Source organism: Vipera berus, assembly GCF_964194415.1.
Source record: "Vipera berus genome assembly, chromosome: 4".
Classification (NCBI taxonomy): Eukaryota; Metazoa; Chordata; class Lepidosauria; order Squamata; family Viperidae; genus Vipera; species Vipera berus.
In genome coordinates, this window is record NC_138206.1 from 57196914 (window position 1) to 57217620 (window position 20707).

Consider the following 20707-nt stretch of genomic DNA (forward strand, 5'->3'; position numbering starts at 1 on the left):
TTCTGAACCAGCCCTCTTCTCGCACCCCTAATCAAAAGAAGAGTCTGGAAAGCGTCCAAGGCTAAAAGGCTTCTGCCAAGATTTAATTACGCAGTTAACAAAAACACAAGAGCTTGTCTTCTCAAGCGGAAAAGGTTGCTTTCAGCAACCAGCCCCTCCCCAAACACTTCTTTTATAGAGAGCTCAGGGCGTGGTCTCCCTGTGCCTCCTCCCGAGGAGTCCCATAGTCTTTCTTTGTTTGTCCCTGCTCGTCTGCCTCCTGCGTCGGGCGTCCTTGAACAGGGCCAGCTGTGGGTCATCATCCTCCGCACTCTCAGGCTCACACAGCTGAGAAGAGGTCCCCGGCTGAGGGCTCTGCAAAGCCTCCAAATCATCATCATCAGCCGGTTCGTTTCCCTCCTCCCCCACATCTGAGTCCTCCGATACATCGGAGCCGGCTGTCGGACCCACAGGCTGGCCCTGAGTCACAACAGGCAGAAAAGGTACAGCATATGATATCCAATTACCTTAATTGCAAAATAATAATACGTAATTTGGCTTTTACTTGCTTTTTGTGTTTATTTAGTGTATGGCATAAAGGGCATGTAGTAAAAATATATAAAAAGAGGTCATAATACTATGGTACACATACGATGGAAATATGTAATCATTTTTGTAAGGTATGACGAACTCAAGAAATTATATATAAGTTATAAATTATATTTTGAAATACCTTGGTACATGAGAATGGAATTAGTGTTCAATGTATTAATATCTACGACTTTTATCCAATTAAGTGCAGCATTTGTTAGCTGGAGAAAATCTGCTTTTCCTCCAGTATAAGCTCTTAAATGGCAGTTGGTCGCCACATGATCCAGTGTCTGGCGAGAAGCACCACGGTCACATTCAGGCGAGGCTACTCTGCCCCATTTAAGTAAGGAGTCTTGACAGATGCCATGCAAGATGCAAATCCTATTCGGAGCTTTCCAGCACTGGGGGGGGGGCACTGAATTTTTTTGTGTTTGTTTTTCTTTTGCTTTTTTGTGTGATGCACTACATAACATTATTCTCCAAATTTGATAGTATTGAAGACTGCCAGATTACTTTCCTTTATCTAAAAAGAATGGATATATTTCAATCAGTGCTGCAAATAAATCCAGGTATCCAAGAGACTTGGTATTTTGTAAAATTGATGGGAAAGTATTTTTATTTTATCCAAGCGCTTATTTAGCAGAACGTGAAATTTGATTCAAATCTAAAGACTTTTTTTGGCCTAGTATGTCCTGGCCTCTCATTTTAAGAGACCACAGACTACAGATTGGTCTTTAAACCTGATGATCAGATTTCATCTTATTAGTTTAATGTGCAGATTCAAGAAATGTTCCACTAGGCTTATTGGTTACTTTTTCAAGGCCTTAGTAAAAATATTATCCTACTGTTGATGGCTGTTGGATTTTTTTTCTTAATGACTTGATTGACTTGCTTCTAAGTATTTTAAATATTTAGAAAAATATTCATGCTTATCAAGTGTTGTTCTATTAGGTAAGTATTGTCATTAGCTCTGGTCAGTAATATAAATGAAGACTGTAATTGCCTGGGAAATCCATTATTAAAGAATTTTGCTAATGAATAATATGGAGTGTAATGTTTTTCTAGGTCATCTAGCATATGGATAACACTCTACCATTGTGGTGTTAAGTGGCTTAGGTTGGCTAAGCTTCATAATTTCAGCTCATTGAAAAGTTCTCACATTTCCCTTTATACTACAGTGTAAATAAATATCATCAGGGTCTAGAAAACATATAATACTTCACATCTTTATCTTTCTTTTTGTTTAATTTATAAAAACTGGATTATGATGAAAATAATTTCTGAGATCAAGTTTAAAATACAATATTCTCTGCTTAATTTAAACATAACAAATATTAACAAGTATCTCAGATTTGTATATTTTTAAACAAAGTAACATGATGCTAGGGAAACCAGCAAAGAAGCCATTTTTAATTTAGTTGTGTTTACACACACACCCATACCAGCCATGCTACCGACTTTTGTGTAAGTAGTATTATATTAACTGTTGAATAGGAGCTTCTCGAAGGTCCAAACACTCTCTGCCTGGCATAAAGCCACACTTCACCTCCCATTTTCTCTCGGTCACCCTTCATATCATTTGATCAGAATTCTGTCAAATACCTTATGAGAGACACTTAATTACATCCCTGTAATTTCTGTATTCATGCTTGCTATTTTTTTCTTTGAAAAGGACAACTGTAACACCTTTCTTTCAATTATCAGACACAAATACAATCTCCAAACATGTGGGTCACAAAAGTCACAAAGCAAACAACATCCCTATTTTAATATTTCTCCAAATAAACCATCTGCACCATAAACAAGATTTATGACATTCTTTACACCTTTTGTTTCTTGGATACTAACATTTATGGCATTTGTTTCAGTTGCACACTTGAACATATCACAGAACAGAATAACAGAATAGAAAGGGACCTTGGAGAGCTTTTAGTCCAACCCTTACCATTTCATATGGTTATATAGTCTCTACTTAAAAACTTCCAGTGTTGGAGTACATACAACTTCTAGAGGCAAGTCATTCCATTGGTTAATTGTTCTCACTGTTAGGAAGTTTCTCCTTAGTTCTAGGTTGTTTCTCTCCTTGATTAGTTTCCATCCACTGCTTCTTGTCCTGCCTTCAGGTGCTTTGGAGAATAGGTTTCTCCCCCCCTTCTTTGTGGCAGCCCCCCAAATACTGGAACAGTGCTATCATGTCACCCCCTAGTCCTTTTTTTCATTAGACTAGACATACTCAATTCCTGCAACCATACTTCATATGTTTTAAATAATTAAACTATATGTTAAATAATTAAACTAAAAATTTCTATTCTTAAATGTTAGTCTTTTGGTCCCTCCTGTGGCTAACGTTGGAGTAGAACTTAAATGCACGTGAGGTTGCCCTCTAGATATAGTTTGTAAACCACAGATGTATATAAAAAAAATGCAGATGAATGAAAAGTTGAAGAGAAAAATAGACTGAAAAAAAAATTGGTATCTCAACTGAAGATAAAAAAATGAAATATCAGCTTGTAGTCAGTGTAAAAGGTTATAGAAAAGTAATAGTTTGTAATAACAGTCAAGAGGGTCTTTCCTTTAAAAATACTGTAGTCTTTATAGTTTGTAAGGGTCGCGGTGGCTCAGTGGGTTAGGATGCTGAGCTTGTCGATCAGAAGGTCGGCAGTTTGGCGGGTCGAATCCCAAGTGCCATGTAACAGAGTGAGTGCCGGCCTTCTGACTCTCAGCCACTCACCCTGTGTGAACACCAAGTGAGAGCTGTATTGAAGGCTGTGAATCCCAGCAAAGCCGCAGGTCCAGATGGGGTGCTGGGGATAGTGGTCAGGAATTGTGCCGATCAATTAGCAGGGGTCCTGACAAGGATTTTTAACATCTCCTTGCAAACGGCATGTGTACCATCGTGCTTGAAAGCAGCTACCATTGTCCCAGTCCCCAAGAAAACTACAGTTGAGTGCCTGAATGACTACAGACCTATTGCATTAACGTCTGTAGTCATGAAATGCTTCAAAAGATTGGTTCTCCAACATCTTAGGACATGCCTCCCACTGGACTTTGATAAACATCAATTTGCCTACAGGGGAAATAGGTTGACAGACGATGCCATAGCTACTGCTTTACACTCTGTAGCAAGTCATCTCAAGAAACCTGGAAGTTACGTCAGGATGCTTTTTGTTGACTACAGCTCGGCTTTCAACACCATTTTGCCGAGCATTCTCATCGAGAAGCTGACTGACTTGAAATTCTCCCCCGCCATCTGCGATTGGATTCAAGACTTTCTTAGGGATCGGTTACAAACAGTGAGGGTCGGGTCTGCTTTGTCCACCCCCCTGAAGCTTTGCACCGGCACGCCACAGGGCTGTGTGCTTAGCCCCTACCTGTACTCTTTATACACTTATGATTGTGTATCATCTAACCCATCCACTGCGATATTAAGTTTGCAGATGATACAACTGTGGTGGGTATTGTGTGGTGGGTCCGATGCAAGGAAGAGACGCCAGCCAGAGTGTGAGTTCAGCTCTTTATTGGAGGGGGTAGTGAACTGAGGAATGAGGGTTACCTGGCCTCCTTAAATACCCGGCCAGGTAAGCGGACAGCCAATGGGGTTGGCCCTAGGTTTCCCGCCGAAACTGGGTTTCCTGCCGAAACCGTTCAGGCCAGCTCCCCCTGGTGGCTGTTGCTATGCAGGTGCCTGCATACATAACACCCCTCCCCCCTTAGGGAAGAACCACCTAACAAATAACAACTTGCAACTATATACACTGAGTCAACACTAATAATAATAAAAAAAACAAGTGTGGGGGTCACTTGCACACATAGTCCGACAGGTAGGCAGGTGTCCTGTGTGGCCGGGTGGACCGTCTGGGTGTGGTTTGGCCCTGGGCTTGGACCGCGGGTTCTTGAGGCCTCTGTGCAGGGATGCAAGGAGCTGGGATCAGGAGGCCCTCCTCCTCTGGTTCCTGCTCTGTGCTGTTCCCGACTGTGTTGACCTCTCCTGGAGTGTGGTTCTCCTGTTGGGCATGTGTGGTGCACTCAGGGACCCTTCCTCTGAGCTGATCGATGTGTCGCCTAATGTGTCTGTCCTCCTCCACCCCCATGATGTAAGAAAGGGGTCCTGTTTTCTCAACCACTGTCCCTGGGACCCGTGGATGTCCAGCCCCGTAGTTCCTTGCCCAGACCAGGTCCCCCACGTTGAGAACCCTGTGTGCAGGTGATGATGGCCATGGTGATGATGGTGATGATGGTGATGGTGGCCTTACAGTCTCGGCTGCTACCCGGTCTGGGTGTAAACGGTCCAGCTTGGTGATGAGACGCCGTCACCATCGCAGTTCTGCTGGGCTCTTCTTGGTAGCCACGCATGGTGTAGTGTGTTGGGTGAGTAGGAATTTTGCCAGTCTGTGATGCCAGTCCCCACTGATGATGCGCCGGAGTGCGTCCTTGGTCGTCCTTACCATCCGTTCGGCTTGCCCGTTGGTCGATGGATGGAAGGGCGTGGAGGTGGCGTGCCTAATCCAGTTCGGCTTCAAGAACACCTGGAAATCATAGCGGTAAAATGAGGCCCGTTATCTGATACAAGGACGTCGAGGAGGCCGTGTGTGGCAAAGAGAGTTCTGAGCACCTGGATCGTCCTCCCCGAGGTCATGTTGGGAACAGGGACTACCTCTAACCACTTGGAGTGACTGTCCACCACCACTAAAAACAGCTGGCCCTGGAATGGCCCAGCATAGTTAATGTGGATGCGGGACCAGGGGGTGTGTGTGGCCTCCCACCGGTACACTGGTGTGTGTGGCATTTCTGGCCTGGATCTCTAGCACGTGTAACAGGCCTTGACCCGTTCCTCAATGTCCTTGTCCAGCCCAGGCCACCAGAGGTAGCTTCTGGCCAGAGCCTTCATCCTGACCACCCCCGGGTGTCCCTCGTGTAAGGAGTTCAATACTCTGGCCCGTACTGCGGTGGGAATGATGACCCTACTACCCCAGAGGAGGCATCCCTTGTGCGTCAAGATCTCATTGCATCTGGTGAAATAGGCCTGGAATTCAGGCCCCGGGGATGTGTCCTGCCACCCCGGGCAAACCCATGAGTGCACCCTGCCCATGATGTTGTCTGTGGCTGTGTGGCTGGCAATGTCCCTGGCATGAACTGGACACTCTGGTAGTTCCTGCAGGGCTAGGATATGTGTGGCTGGGGCTGGGGCTGGATGAGGGGTGTCTAAGGGTAGCCTACTTAGGCCGTCTGCATGGCCCATCTCCTTCCCTGGTTTGTGCACCAGCTTGCAATCGTAGGCTGCAAGGAAGATGGACCACTGGAGCATTCTGGGGGACAGTATTTGGGGGGTCTGCCTGTCCGTTATGAACAGGCCCAGGAGTGGTTTGTGGTCCGTGTAGACAGTGAACTCCCTGCCATACAGATAATCGTGGAATTTCTTGATTCCTGCCACGATTGCCAGGGCTTCTTTGTCAATTTGGGCATAGTTTCTTTCTGCTCCAGACAGCGTCCTGGAATAGTAGGCTATGAGGATTTGCACCCCGTTGGGCTCAAGGTGACTGAGTACTGCACCCACACCGTAAGGGGATGCATCGCATGCGATGCAAATGGGCTTGGACTCGATGAAATGGGTTACTGTGGACTTATCCGACAGTAATGCTTTCAAGGCCCTGAAGCTCTGGTCGTGGGCGGCCGTCCAGACCCATGCTGCCTGCTTGTCTAGCAACCTGTGAAATGGCTCTGCAATGGCTGCCTTGTGTGGGAGGAATGCATGGTAGAAATTCAACAGACCCAGGAATGCCTGAAGCTCTGCCTTGTTCTTGGGTGTGGGTGCTAGTTTGATGGCCCTCACCTTGGATTCTGTGGGGTGGATTCCCCTGGCATCTACCCTGAACCCCAAGAATTCGGTGGAAGGAACACCTATGCTGCATTTCTCCCTCTTGAGTTTGAGTCCAGCTGTGCGCAGTCTGGACAGCACCTCCCTGAGCCTACCTGCCAGTTCCTCAGCTGATGCTCCTGCAATCAGGATGTCATCAAAGTAAGGGCAGACTCCTGGGATGCCCTTGAGTGTCTTCTCCATAACTTCTTGGAAGATGCCAGGAGCAACACTGACTTCAAACTGCAGCCTGTTCACCTGGAACGCCCCCCTGTGTGTTACTATGGTTTGAATGTCAGCTGTTGCCCTAGTAACCGTGAGTTGCTGGTACGCCTGCGCAAGATTGAGCCTTGCAAAGATGTTGCCGCCTTGGAGGGAAGCGAGAACGTGGCTGACCGTGGGGACCGGGTAAGCATGCAGGTTCAGGGCGCGGTTCACCGAGCACTTATAGTCGGCACAGATCCTTATTTCCCTGTTGGATTTGAGGGGGCTTACGATAGGGGTTTCCCACTCTCCCCCATCGACGGGCTCTAAGATTCCCTGGGCCACTAGCTTATCCAGTTCGCGCTCGATTTTGTGTTTGAGCGCGAAGGGGACTCGCCGCGGCCGGACCCTAACGGGGGAGACGTTCAAGTTAAGCTTGAACGATATGGGGGGGCCTGTGTACCTTCCCAATGACCCGTCGAAGACGTCTGCGAATTCCTTGCAGACGGCCTCGACGGAGTCCCCCTGGATCTGATGGATCCCGGAGACTGTGATTCCCAGGGCCTTGAACCAGTCTAGCCCGACCAGGCTGGCTCTTCGGCCCTCTACCACTACGTCGTCCAGGTGCCCTTCGCGACCCTTAAACCCCACCGAGACGGTAGCCTCCCCCTTTACCTTGACCGGCGAATTCTGAACATCGGTCAGGGTTAATTTTGTAGGCCATAATTTAATCCGCTGCTTGTATTTAAGGGTCTCGTCTGAAATGATCGAGACCGCTGATCCAGAGTCAAGCTCCATGCTGCAAGGGACGCCTTGCGAGCGGATTGTTAATCTAATTTTGGGTTTGAGCAGCCGGCGGCTACCCGTGTGGTTAATGGCCAGCTGGCTCTCAACATAGCCAATTCGCGTTTTGGTCGGGGCCCCAGTACCTTCGAATGGTGGTTCCTCCGGTTGCAGCTCATGGATCTCCTCTCGGGGGCGGCGGCTACGGCAGACCGCGGCTATGTGGCCTGTTTTCTTGCAGGCCCAAGACGTGGCGGACCACAACTTGCAGAGGCTGCGCACGTGGTTCCCACCACACCCTGCGCACCTCTGGGGGTTGGTAGCATTGCTGGGAGGCCTGGGCTTGTCTGGGCGTCTGGCTCGCTGGTCGGGGGTCGACCTCCGCTGGAGGAGGTCGATGCTCTGGTCGTCCTCCTCTGTGGCACCTTGCCGGTGGACGCTGGTCGCCTGGTTGCCGGACCGGGTTTCCTGGCATGCTTGGACAGCCCAGCAGGCCGCCTTGTGGGCTAGGATGGCGTCCTCGGCTTCCTGGAGCGAAACCTCTTCTCTCTCGAACAGGCGCTCTTGCAGCCGCCTGTCTCGTAGGCTGCAGATCAACCGGTCCCATAGTCGCTCCTCCAAGTTCGAGAACCTGCAGGCGACGGCGGCTTCTCGTAGGGCGGCGAGGAAGTCGACACCGGTCTCGTCGGGGTGCTGGTCCCTTTTTTCGAATTGCGACTGCGCGGCCACCTTGGAGCATCGGGGCTTGAAGTGGGCGTTGAGCCTGGCCACAAGGTCCCGGTAAGCGACGGTGTTGATGGCCTCCTGGGCGAACAGGTTCACGGTGATCTCCAACAGCACTGGCCCCCCAATGCAAAGCAGGGCTGCCGCCTTCGCACCGTCCTCTGATAATTGGTTGAACTGCATGTACATTTCAACGTGAGCCAGCTAACGGGCCCAGGTCTCGGGGTGGCGGGTGTCAAACTCGCGGGGTTGTCTGGCTCTTGCCATGGCGGCGGTTGCGGTCTTGGTCGCAGATGCGGTGCTTGGCATAGTCCGGTCGGCTGGCGGTCAAGTGGGGGGGGGAAGAAGGAAAGAAAATGCCTTTCCCTTCGCTCGCGGAGCGTTTCCCAGTGACTTCAGCGTTTCCCCAGTGACTTCAGCTCTAGGTCGGCAGCAATCCCACCTTCGTTGCCACTATTGTGTGGTGGTTCCGACGCAAGGAAGAGACACCAGCCGGAGTGTGAGTTCAGCTCTTTATTGGAGGGGGTAGTGAACTGAGGAATGAGGGTTACCCGGCCTCCTTAAATATCCGGCCAGGTAAGCGGACAGCCAATGGGGTTGGCCCTAGGTTTCCCGCCGAAACTGGGTTTCCCGCCGAAACCGTTCAGGCCAGCTCCCCCTGGTGGCTGTTGTAATGCAGGTGCCTGCATACATAACACCGGGTCTTATTACAGCTGGGGATGAGACAGCATATAGGGCAGAGGTACAAAAACTATCCATATGGTGTAGTAACAACTTGCACCTAAACATCGGCAAGACGAAAGAGATGGTGTTAGACTTCTGGAGAAAAAAGGAGGAACCTGCCCCACTTTACATCGGGGAGGACTGTGTAGAGAGTTTCCTCCTTTAAATTTCTGGGAGTCTACCTCTGTGAAGATCTGACCTGGAAAGTTAACACAACCCAGGTGGCTAGAAAGGCCCAACAGAGGCTTCACTTTCTTAGGGTCTTGCGGAAGAACAGGGTAGAACAACAGCTAATGACCCACTTTTACCGGTCTACTATAGAGAGGGTCCTCTCGTATGGTATTGTGGTTTGGTATGCTGGTCTGACAGCCGCGGACAGGAAAGTATTACAGAGGGTAGTGAGCACAGCACAAGACATTGTGGGCTGTTCCCTGATACCACTGGATGACATCGCCAGGGCTCGTTGCCTTGGAAGAGTGAGGAAGATTCTCAGGGATGACTCACACCCTGGACGGTATCTCTTTACTCTCCTACCATCCCGTAGCAGATATAGGAACATAGCCAGCCGTACCAACAGGCTGAAAAATAGCTTTTATCCGTGGGCTGTTAGGCTTTTAAATGGGACATAATCTTATGCAGAATTGACTTGGGAGGCCGGTGTGTGGTGTAGTTGGTTCACATGGTGTGGTAAGATGGAGGGTTTGTTGTCACTGTGTGTTGGGGGGAGAGAGCACGGGGGGAGGCTCAGCTAATCTCAATGTACACATGTTGTACTTTGACAATAAAGGTTTATTATTTATTATTATTACTCGTCCCAGCTTCTGCCAACCTAGCAGTTCGAAAGCACGTAAAAATGCAAGTAGAAAAATAGGGACCACTACGGTGGGAAGGTAACAGCATTCTGTGCACCTTTGGCGTCTAGTCATGCCGGCCACATGACCACGGAGACGTCCTCAGCTTTGAAATGGAGATGAGCACCAGCCCCTAGAGTTGGAAATGACTAGCATGCATCTGCGGGGGAACCTTTACCTTTACCTTATAGTTTGTAATCCACAAACGTAGAGTGCTATTTGCAGACCAATAGAATCTGAGGTGTCTTATTGCAGATTACAACACAGTTAAATCAGTTTACAATCCTCATAAATGAATCTTGCTTTGTGGTTAACTCTAAACAAGCCTTGCCTTGTAATAATAGCCAGAGAAACTATAGTGTAAACAGCCTTGTAGTGTAAACAAAGTCTGGATCAGTATTTTCAGGATCATTCAATACAATAAATAAATAAATAAATAAATAAATAAATAAATAAATAAATAAATAAATAAATACATACATACATACATACATACATACATACATACATATAGGGAACGGTTGCTGGAATTGGGTATGTGTAGTTTAACGAAGAGAAGGGTGAAGGGTGACATGATAGCAGTGTTCCAATATCTCAGGGGCTGCCACAAAGAAGAGGGAGTCAAGCTATTCTCCAAAGCACCTGAAAGCAGGACAAGAAGCAACGGATGGAAACTAGTCAAGGAGAGAAGCAACCTAGAACTAAGGAGAAACTTCCTGACAGTTAGAACAATTAACCAGTGGAACAACCTGCCTCCAGAAGTGGTGAATGCTCCAACACTGGAAGTTTTTAAGAAGAGACTGGACAGCCATTTGCCTGAAATGGTATAGGGTTTCCTGCCTGAGCAGGGGGTTGGACTAGATGACCTCCAAGGTCCCTTCCAACCTATTATTATTATTATTATTATTATTATTATTATTATTATTATTATTATTATTATTATTATTATTATTATTATTATTATTATTATTATTACATAAATAAAATTCAAGAAGTGGCTCATTTGAGGTTCTTTACCTAGGAATATGTGTGCCTGACATCACCTGTTTCTTATGCATTTGTCTCTCCTGCTTTTCTAAGATGTGTAAGTAGGAGTGCAATCGTTTTTTGGGGGGGAGGGGCTTCTCTCAATATTCTTTGGAGAGTCCCACTTGCAAGTGCTGTCTAATAATCACTGCACTAAGCCTTGATTATTTGCCTTGGGTCCTGCATTTGACTCCACACTTGGAAACAAGATAGAGAATCAATAGGAGGCAAGACAAGAAACAATGGATGGAGAAGGAGAGAAGCAACCTGGAATTATGGAGAAGCTTCCTAACAGTGAGGACAATTAACCAGTGGAACGGCTTGCCTTCAGACATTTTGGGTGCTTCATCACTGGAGGTTTTTAAGAAAAGACTGGGCAGCCATCTGTCTGAAATGGTATAGGGCACGGGTCGGCAACCCGCGGCTCCGGAGCCGCATGTGGCTCTTTGAGCCGTCTCCTGCGGCTCCAAGCCGCCCGGTGCGCGCGCACCTCTTCGAACGGGCAGTGGTGCGCGCGCACCTCTCCAAATGGAGAGTGGCACCACCCGTTTGGAGAGGTGCGCGCGCACCTCTCCGAACGAGTGGAGGTGCGCGCGCACCTCCCCAAACCTTTGGAGAGGTGCGCGCGCACCTCCACGCAAACGGGCAGCGGTGCCGCTTTGGGAAAACGGCAGCTCTGCAAACGGGCCACGGCAGCTTTCCCAACAAGCGGTGCCGCTGCTCATTCCAAGAGGTGCGCGCGCACCTCTCCGAACGAGCGGAGGTGCACGCGCACCTCCCCAAACCTTTGGAGAGGTGCGCGCGCACCTCCGCGCAAACGGGCAGCAGCGCCGCTCTTTGGGAAAGCTGCCGCGGCACGTTTGCAGGCTGCCAAAAGCGGCAGCTCTGCAAACGGGCCAAGGCAGCTTTCCCAACAAGCGGCGCCGCTGCCCATTCCAAGAGGTGCACGCGCACCTCTCCGAACGAGCGGAGGTGCGCGCGCACCTCCCCAAACCTTTGGAGAGGTGCGCACGCACCTCCGCGTGAACGGACAGCGGCGCCGCTCTTTGGGAAAGCTACCGCGGCACGTTTGCAGGCTGCCGAAACCGACAGCTCTGCAAACGGGCCACGGCAGCTTTCCCAACAAGCGGTGCCGCTGCTCATTCTAAGAGGTGTGCGCGCACCTCTCCGAACGAGCGGAGGTGCACACGCACCTCCCCAAACCTTTGGAGAGGTGCGCACGCACCTCCGCGCGAACGGGCAGCGGCGCCGCTCTTTGGGAAAGCTACCACGGCACGTTTGCAGGCTGCCGAAACCGACAGCTCTGCAAACGGGCCACGGCAGCTTTCCCAACAAGCGGTGCCGCTGCTCATTCTAAGAGGTGTGCGCGCACCTCTCCGAACGAGCGGAGGTGCACACGCACCTCCCCAAACCTTTGGAGAGGTGCGCGCGCACCTCTGCGCGAACGGGCAGCGGTGCCGCTGTTTGGGAAAGCTGCCGCGGCACGTTTGCAGGCTGCCAAAAGCGGCAGCTCTGCAAACGGGCCGAGGCAGCTTTCCCAACAAGCGGCGCCGCTGCCCATTCCGAGAGGTGTGCGCGCACCTCTCCGAACGAGCGGAGGTGCACACGCACCTCCCCAAACCTTTGGAGAGGTGCGCACGCACCTCCGCGCGAACGGGCAGCAGCGCCGCTCTTTGGGAAAGCTGCCGCGGCACGTTTGCAGGCCGCCGAAGGCGGTAGCTCTGCAAACGGGCCGTCGCCGTCGCGCAACCGGGAACCGGTTCCATCACACATAAAAAAATGGCAACCACGCGCGTCCGTGCATGTGCAAGAAAAACCCATTTTGCGCATGCGCAAAACATTTTTGCGCATTCGCGTGCATGGGCGCACACACGCGGCTCCCACTTTTTTTTATGTGTGATGGAACCGGTTCCCAGTGGCTCTTTTCTTTTTTCAGGTTGCCGACCCCTGGTATAGGGTCTCCTGCTTGAGCAGGGGGTTGGACTAGAAGACATCCAAGGTCCCTTCTGCCTCTATTCTGATTGGTTGAATGTGTCTAATAGATTACCACCTCAGTCACTCCATTGCTATATACAACATTTCCTGGTAATAGTGAGAACAGTAGCAGTCAGCTTTGGCAGATTTGGGATAGTGCATCACAAGTGTAACCAAATCCCAGTTTTACCTCAAGCATGCTTCTGTTATTGTAATGTAAAATAGGATATCTAATTTACAGATCTGGAAGCGCACAACCCACAAACTAGGAGTAAAATGCCGTGCATAGATCACACAGGCAGGATGTAGGCATTTATCCATTTATCCATATCCATTATGTCTCCTTGAATGCCTTTGTTCAATCTGATGCGATTGTCATTCAACTTTATTATCATTTGGGGTTTTAAAACAGGCATTTTTAAAATCAGTTACTAACATTTAATTACGGTATCTCTCTATAAATAGGTACCCAAACCATTCCCCCCCACCTTTTTTCTTTGAAGTCTGAGGCTTTGCAGAGAAACGTTCAGAACTTCATACTGTACCTCTTAATTGTATTGAATGGGGTGAGGCTGTAATTAAAACTGTTTTCTCTTTTTGGGTGATGTGTTTCTCTTCTAAGTGGTGGCAGAAATCATAGTAGAAGTCTATAGCACTACATACTTTTAATATACTGTTAATGCATCTGAAAAACAGATGGGAGCCATTTCTAGCTGGGGGAGTTTTTAGTGCCATATAGTGCTGTCATATAACTTTGGTCAGTTGAGATAATGATTAGTGCTCCCTTTTCCTTCACAATGGCCTTCTCCAGTTCAAGAAGGATGGAGAAAACTGCATCTAAGGCAATGAATAATTATCTCCTAATCTTCATAACTGTTCCTTGTTTTACTGCAAGACACACCCAAACATTATTTTTGGCACTGCACTAAAAGCATATTATGTCTTGCTCATAGAATGACAGTCACAAATTAACTATGGTTTGTTGAATGAACAATTATTTTGGGGATCATACATTACACTAATCCATAATGATATACAAACAAGGCAGAATTCATGAAACATGCTCAAGCAAGACAAACCAACTCACAGTATGGCATGTAAGTCAAATATATGACCTCAGCTTACACAGGACACCTTGGTAGAGTTGCATCTGGGGGTACTATGAGTAAATGCTGTTTATAGGCAACCAATACTGTAGAAGAGAATATATGTAGCTCAGGACTGAACTGTTATATTCAATAGTTATATACCCTGTTTATAACTAGGGTAATAAAATCTAAGAATCTAAAAATGATGTACTGATGATGTTACCTAGTCAGGTTATAAAATGTCTGCAAGAGGACAACCAAGCTCAGAGAGCACCAAGGACTCCACAGATAGGCACCATTAGCTTGGGCCTAAGATCTAAAAAATAAAAGTGCTGGAATGGGAGCCTCAAATGGGGGTTTTCAATCAAAATGCTTGGACTTTGCTTGGATCCTCATGATCAGGAGACCCCAGCGATCAGGAAAGCCTTTGTCCTCACTGGCCCCTCTCTCATGGATTACAATTGACTTCTGGGTTTATGAGAAAGTATATTTTGAAAATCAGAGAAGGCTGCACCAATCAGCCGATTAGACTTCTGAGCCCTAGAAAAGTTTCACAACTCCACGCAGCTTTCGTTTGACAGAACTCGTCCCCTCCCCCTCCCACCTTGAACATCTCGGCTTTCATTGCCAATTCCTTAGAAAACTTGTGTGTGGAGAAATTCCTCCTCCTCCTTCCTCCCTGGCGCCTTCTCCGCCTCCAAGGCGTTCGCCGGCCACGGGGAGGGCTGACCGGCCCTGGCGGGGAGTGCCGTTTGCCGAGCTGACCGCCCCGCGGGGTCCTTTTCTTCAGAACAATTCGCAAGCCCGTCACATCCGCTGGGAAGTTACTCGGCCCGTGTCTGGACAAGAAGGCGGCGCGTCCCGCAGTGGTAAACCCAAGTCCCGAGACGCTTCTTGCTCCGGCAAGACCCTTCCTTTCTCGGGACGGTCAAGGGAGCTCTTCGCGGGACGGCCATGCGGGAAGGAGCACCATGAAGCCGGGCTGCCCAGGCGCCTTCCTTGCCTCCCACCGCCGCGGCCGCTTTGAGGAGCAGCGCAGGGCCAGGCGGCGGCTCCCTCTTCTCTAACCTCCTCGGGTTGCGGCGGCCGGGATGTCGCGGGCGGCTGCCTGGGTTACGCTGCTGCTGCTGCTCCTGCTAGCAGTGGCGGAGCGCGGCCAGGCTGGCTTCGCCTTCCGCCTCCAAGTGTCTTCCCCGCGGACCCCCGAGGGCAGCCTGGTTCCCACGCCCGTCTGGCTAAAGTCGCGGAGCAGCGGCGGAACCGGCAGCCCGCCGGCGCTCCCGGAAGCCTCGGGCTTGGCCTTAGCGTCGGATCCCGGCGGCTCCCTCAACTTTCTGGCCATGGTGGACAATCTGCAGGGAGACTCGGGACGCGGCTACTATCTCGAGCTGCTCCTCGGCACCCCGCCGCAGAAGGTAGGGGGCGGCGCCGGAGCGGGGCTGGTGGAACCACCGAGGGAGGTTTTCCCTACACAGAGTTGACCCGCTTGTGGGTTCGCACTCGGGACGGCGAAAGTCTCTTTTCCGCCACCGCCTGCCTCCTGGAGCGGAGCTCTCCCTTTCCCTTTCCTGGGCGATTGGAGGACCCGGACGCGGGGGTGGGTGGGGAGGTAGGTAGGATAATACAAGGCTTAAAGCAGCCTCCGTCAACCAGGTGCTCTCCAGGGCGTACTGTGGCTTTAAGCCGCTTTGGTTCCTGCGCGCCCGGAGTCCCGGTGGGGGAAACTGGTTTAATGCGTCCGAAGGCTGTTGGGAGAAATAGATGGGGCTTTCTGAAGTACTCAGAAGTGCCTAAGATCCGACTGATCTTGCTACTTCGAGGCTAACTCCGATGCTTCCGGCAAGCCCAGGGATTTCCAAAGCTGTAGTTCTTTCTGCTGTTCCTTTTTATTTATTTATTTATTTATTTATCTGGAGGATGAGGTAAATGGTCAATATCTTACTGTATTAAAACTCCATTACGTCTCCTTTGAATGCCTTTGTTCAATCTGATGCTATTGTCATTCAACTTTATTATCATCTGGGGTTTTAAAACAGGCATTTTTAAAATCAGTTGCTAACATTTAGGTAAAGGTAAAGGTTCCCCCGCACATGCGTGCTAGTCGTTTCCAACTCTATTGGCCGGTGCTCATCTCCGTTTCAAAGCCGAAGAGCCAGCGCTTGTCCGAGGACGTCTCTGTGGTCATGTGGCTGGCATGACTGGACGCCAAAGGCGCATGGAACGCTGTTACCTTCCCACCATAGTGGTCCCTATTTTTCTACTTGCATTTTTACCTGCTTTCGAACTGCTAGGTTGGCAGAAGCTGGGACGAGTAACAGGCGCTCACTCTGTTACGCAGCACTTGGGATTCGACTCGCCAAACTGCCGACCATTTGATCGACAAGCTCAGCGTCCTAACCCACTGAGCCACCATGTCCCTTAACATTTAGTTATCTCTCTATAAATAGGCGCCCAAACCATCCCCCCTTTTTTTTAAGTCTGAGGCTTTGCAGAGAAACGTTCTGTAACTTCATACTGTATGTCTTAGTTGTATTGGGTGGGGTGAGGCTGTAATTAAAACTGTTTCCTCTTTTTGGGTGATGTGTCTCTTTTCTAAGTGGTGGCAGAAATCATAGTAGAAGTCTATTGCACTATATACTTTTTAATATACTGTTAATGCATCTGAAAAACAGATGGGAGCCATTTCTGGCTGGGCGAGTTTTTAGTGCCCGGAAAAGTAAAATATTACTTTCCTTGCCACAATAAAACTCCTTTCCCCCACCCCTTACAGTGTTGAATGTGCGTAGCCCTTGATGATTTCTGAATTTGGAACAGCTCTATAATATTTCAGAATAACCTGAATACTGGAATTCATTGTGTTTATGTTTGCACCAGTGACTTTTTGAATCACAAGCCCTGCCATTGCTATATAGCATTTGCTACTGCTGAAATAAGGAACAAAGGATCTTTCTATAACTGCGTAGCAAAATCCTGGTGTAGATGCTGATTCCATGTGGCTTGCTGATTGTGTAACTGTAGGCATTCTATTGCCATTGTAAGTTTTACAGCTGACGCATAAGCACAAAAATGTGAGGTAAGCTTTTCCTGTTGATAGGACAGTTCATGTTTGTCCTCGACACTCCTTTTTCCTCATCCTGTGGCGAGCTGGATTCTGGTCAGGTTGCACATCCTGCTAAGCCCGAGAAAAAAAATAAAAAGTCAAAAAAAGATCAAACCATATTATGGCTTAGTAGACACTGCATGACCTATGTTTCTGTGTATGTGGGTAGAGAGTATGTGGTCTATATTTCACATCAACCCACTTAGAGGAATTTGAATTCTAACTCATAAGCACAGAACCCTCACAATCTGACCTTTGTGCTTACTGAGGTCTGCAAGCCAACGGGCTAAAATCTTTCAACTTTCTTGTGTTTGTGAGAATATTGAGAAAATAATTTCATAGTTGTTAAGGCAAGATTTGCTTTAATTATGACTTGATGAATGAACTACAATGATGTGGTTTCCACATTCTCCTGAGTCATGCATATACATTTTTTTCCTAATTTTTGAAGTGCCATGAATCCTATTTTTCTGTCACATCTGAAGTCTGGAACAACATCCACCCACAGATTAATTTGGTCTTCATTTTGACTTTGTTCAAAATTGCTAATAAAACTTCTCCCAGGTCTTGGGCTAGTGGCCTCTTATGTGGTGTATATATTTCTAGAAAGGTGTTTTGTTTTTTTAGGGAAGGGAGGATCAGATGTCTTTTATTTGTCTTTTAAATTGTTTTACTATTGTGCACTTGCCCACTGTCGCAATGGAATTAGATGACCTTATAATTTTATACAGTGTTCTAAGCATGAGGGGGCCAAGACCAAACTAAATTTGATTTTTATTTACATTTTAATTGAAATGTATATGATTACTCTCTGAATTATGTATTTAATCATTTTTGCTCTTCTGCTTAATTAAAAAATTACAATTTAATAATTCTTAGAAGTCTTCACACAATTCTCATGTGTTAGGATCTGCACTATAAATTTAAATTTATGAACCACAGTTCACTAACTATAGTGGCTTAGTTTATATAACATGTCAAGCCAAAACCAAACAAATCATGAAAGATATAAATTCAGCCGTTATGTGAAAGAGTTGCAAAGATATCAAACTTGTGCATTTCCTGGAAGGCTGTTGAAAAGTGACAATTTTTGCCTTTGGTGATGGATTGGTACTTAGTTACTACAAACTTTGGTAAATTTTCAGAAAGAAATATCGAGTGAGGGAGTGCTTGTATTCATGTTAATCCTACCCTAGGTCTGAATAATGTGATAAATTCTGTTTAATCCAGTAGAAGCTTTTGAATTGTTTGCAATTGTGAGCCCACGGCACTGATTCATTGCAACAAGGTCTTGGACTGGAGAAGGCTAGATATCCTTGAAAGCAGCATAATGGGATGTTCACAGAGTGGGCAACTCTACAGTACCTTGTTTATATCCTTTCAGCCCATATAAGTTCAGATGAATGCCTGAATTACATTATGAAGAACCCTTTTCTGGGTGCCAGCAATGCCATTTCCCAGAGAATTCCACCTGTTCTTCTCTCCAACAGTTCTGGGATCATAGTAACGATTGTTATCACGCTGGTAATATCAAAAAATAATGAGTTATAGTTGATAGTGTTGGTTTGAAACTAGAGAAGGCTAATCTACATGATAAACATCTGGGATCGTGCCCCTGCTGTCTTCGAGCGGTGGCGCACTCCGACCTTCCGGTTAGCACCCTCTTGCCCGGGGGTGAGGGTGATCAGGTCCCTGAGCTTAGGCTGGTTTATTTTAACGCCAGATCCGTTGTTAACAAGGCTCCCCTCATTCGTGACTTGATCGAGGAGGAATGCGCAGATCTGGTGTGCATTATGGAAACTTGGGTGGGCTCGGAGGGAGGGGTCCCTTTGACTGAATTATGCCCCCCAGGTTTCTGTGTGCTACACCGGCCACGGGCTCAGCGTAGGGGTGGAGGGGTGGCGGTGGTTATCAGGGAGACTTTATGTCCGCGGGAGACCCCCATTGTCTAGACTGGTGGGAGTGAGACCCTCCTCCTGAGATGTGGCCCTCGGGTTCAGATGGGCTTGTTGCTTACATACCTGGCGGCCAGCTGTGTGGCAACAGCCCTGCCCGAGCTGCTCGACACCCTCTCAGGGTTGGCGGTGGAGTTCCCCAGGCTTACGGCGCTGGGTGACTTCAACCTGCCTTCACTGGGAGGGTCGTCTGAGTTGGCTCGGGAGTTCATGGCTTCCATGACAGCCATGGGCCTGACCCAAGTAATTCAGGGCCTGACTCATGTGGGGGGTCACACTCTCGACCTGGTGTTCCTGTCCGGACAGTGGTTGGATGATCTGGGAGGGGGTTCACCGGTCATTGTTCCCCTGTCATGGTCTGACCATTATCTCCTGCGGCTGGTCTTCCGTTATGCTACCCCCCACTGCTGGGCTGTGGAACTGACCAGGTGGTTCTGCCCCAGGCGCCTAATGGACCCGGAACGGTTCCAGATGGCACTTGGGTCTATACCCATCGCCCTCACTCACAGCCCAGTTGATGCCTTGGTTGATGCCTAGGATAGGGCAGCCGCTGAGGCACTCGATTGTGTTGTACCCTTGTGACCCCTGGCCCGGTGCAGATCCCTTTGGGCTCCATGGTTTTTTGTGGAGCTCCGGGAGATGAAGCGTCGGAGACGGGGTCTAGAGAGCTGTTGGAGATCCACCCAATCCGAATCTGACCGATTGCAGTTAAGAATCTTTATAAGGTCTTATCTTGCGGCGATGAGGACGGCAAAGGCTAATTACTTTGCTGCCCTCATCGCGTCCGCAGAAAATTGCCCGGCCGCCCTGTTTAGGGTGACTCACTCCTTTCTTAACCAGGAGGTGAGGGAGGATCCCTTGCAGGGGCGGGCCGAGGAGTTTAGTCATCATCTGACGGACAAAATCGCTCAGATCTGGGCCGGTTTGGACTCTGAGTGGGCGGAGTCTGACGTGGAGGAATCGGACAGTCTTGAGCATGTTATCTGGACTGAGTTCGATCCTGTTTCCCCTGATGATGTGGACAGGATGAGGAGGAGGCTGAGCTCCACCACCTGTTTGTTGGACCCATGCCCCTCCTGGCTGGTTTATGCGGCTCGGGAGGAGGCACGAGGCTGGTTCCAGGCAGTAATAACTGCTTCCTTGAAGGAGGGTGTCTTCCCCACCTCCCTGAAGGAGGCAGTGGTGAGACCCCTCCTCAAGAAGCCTGCCCTGGACCCGGCTGTTTTAAATAACTATCGTCCGGTCTCCAACCTTCGCTTTCTGGCAAAGGTTGTTGAGAGTGTGGTGGTGCATCAGCTTCCTCTGTTCCTGGATGAAGCTGATTATCTGGACCCGTATCAATCGGGTTTCAGGCCTGGGCACAGCACGGAGATGGCATTGGTCGCGCTGGTGAATGATCTCTGGCGGGCTCGGGACAGGGGTTGTTCCTCTGTCCTAGTCCTATTAGATCTCTCAGCGGCTTTCGATACCATCGACCATGGTATCCTACTGCGGTGTCTCAGGGGGTTGGGAGTGGGAGGCACTGTTTTGCGGTGGTTCTCCTCCTATCTCCTGGGCCACTCGCAGTCGGGGTTGACGGGAAGGCAGAGGTCCGCCCTGAGGCCTCTCTTTTGTGGAGTTCCTCAGGGGTCGGTTCTCTCGCCCCTCCTGTTCAACATCTATATGAAGCCGCTGGGCGAGATCATTCGTGGTTTCGGGGTGGGGTATCATCAGTACACTGATGATACCCAACTTTTTTTCTCCACCCCAAACCAACCCAGCGATGCCCTCGCCATGATGTCCCGTTGCCTGGAAGCGGTCCGGGTCTGGATGGGGAGAAACAGGCTTCGTCTCAATCCTGCCAAGACTGAGTGGCT

At 49.0% G+C, this 20707-nt stretch overlaps 1 protein-coding gene across 1 annotated transcript in view; it reads left to right on the forward strand.

Annotated features, from left to right (window-relative positions):
• Positions 1 to 14586: 14586 nt before the first annotated feature.
• The window catches only part of BACE2 (beta-secretase 2), a 50138-nt gene continuing 44017 nt past the window's right edge, over positions 14587 to 20707 (forward strand). The window contains exon 1 of the mRNA XM_081327326.1: positions 14587 to 15211. Coding sequence (XP_081183452.1) covers positions 14888 to 15211 — 324 coding nt within the window. The 5' untranslated portion in view covers positions 14587 to 14887. The remainder of the gene's footprint in view (positions 15212 to 20707) is intronic.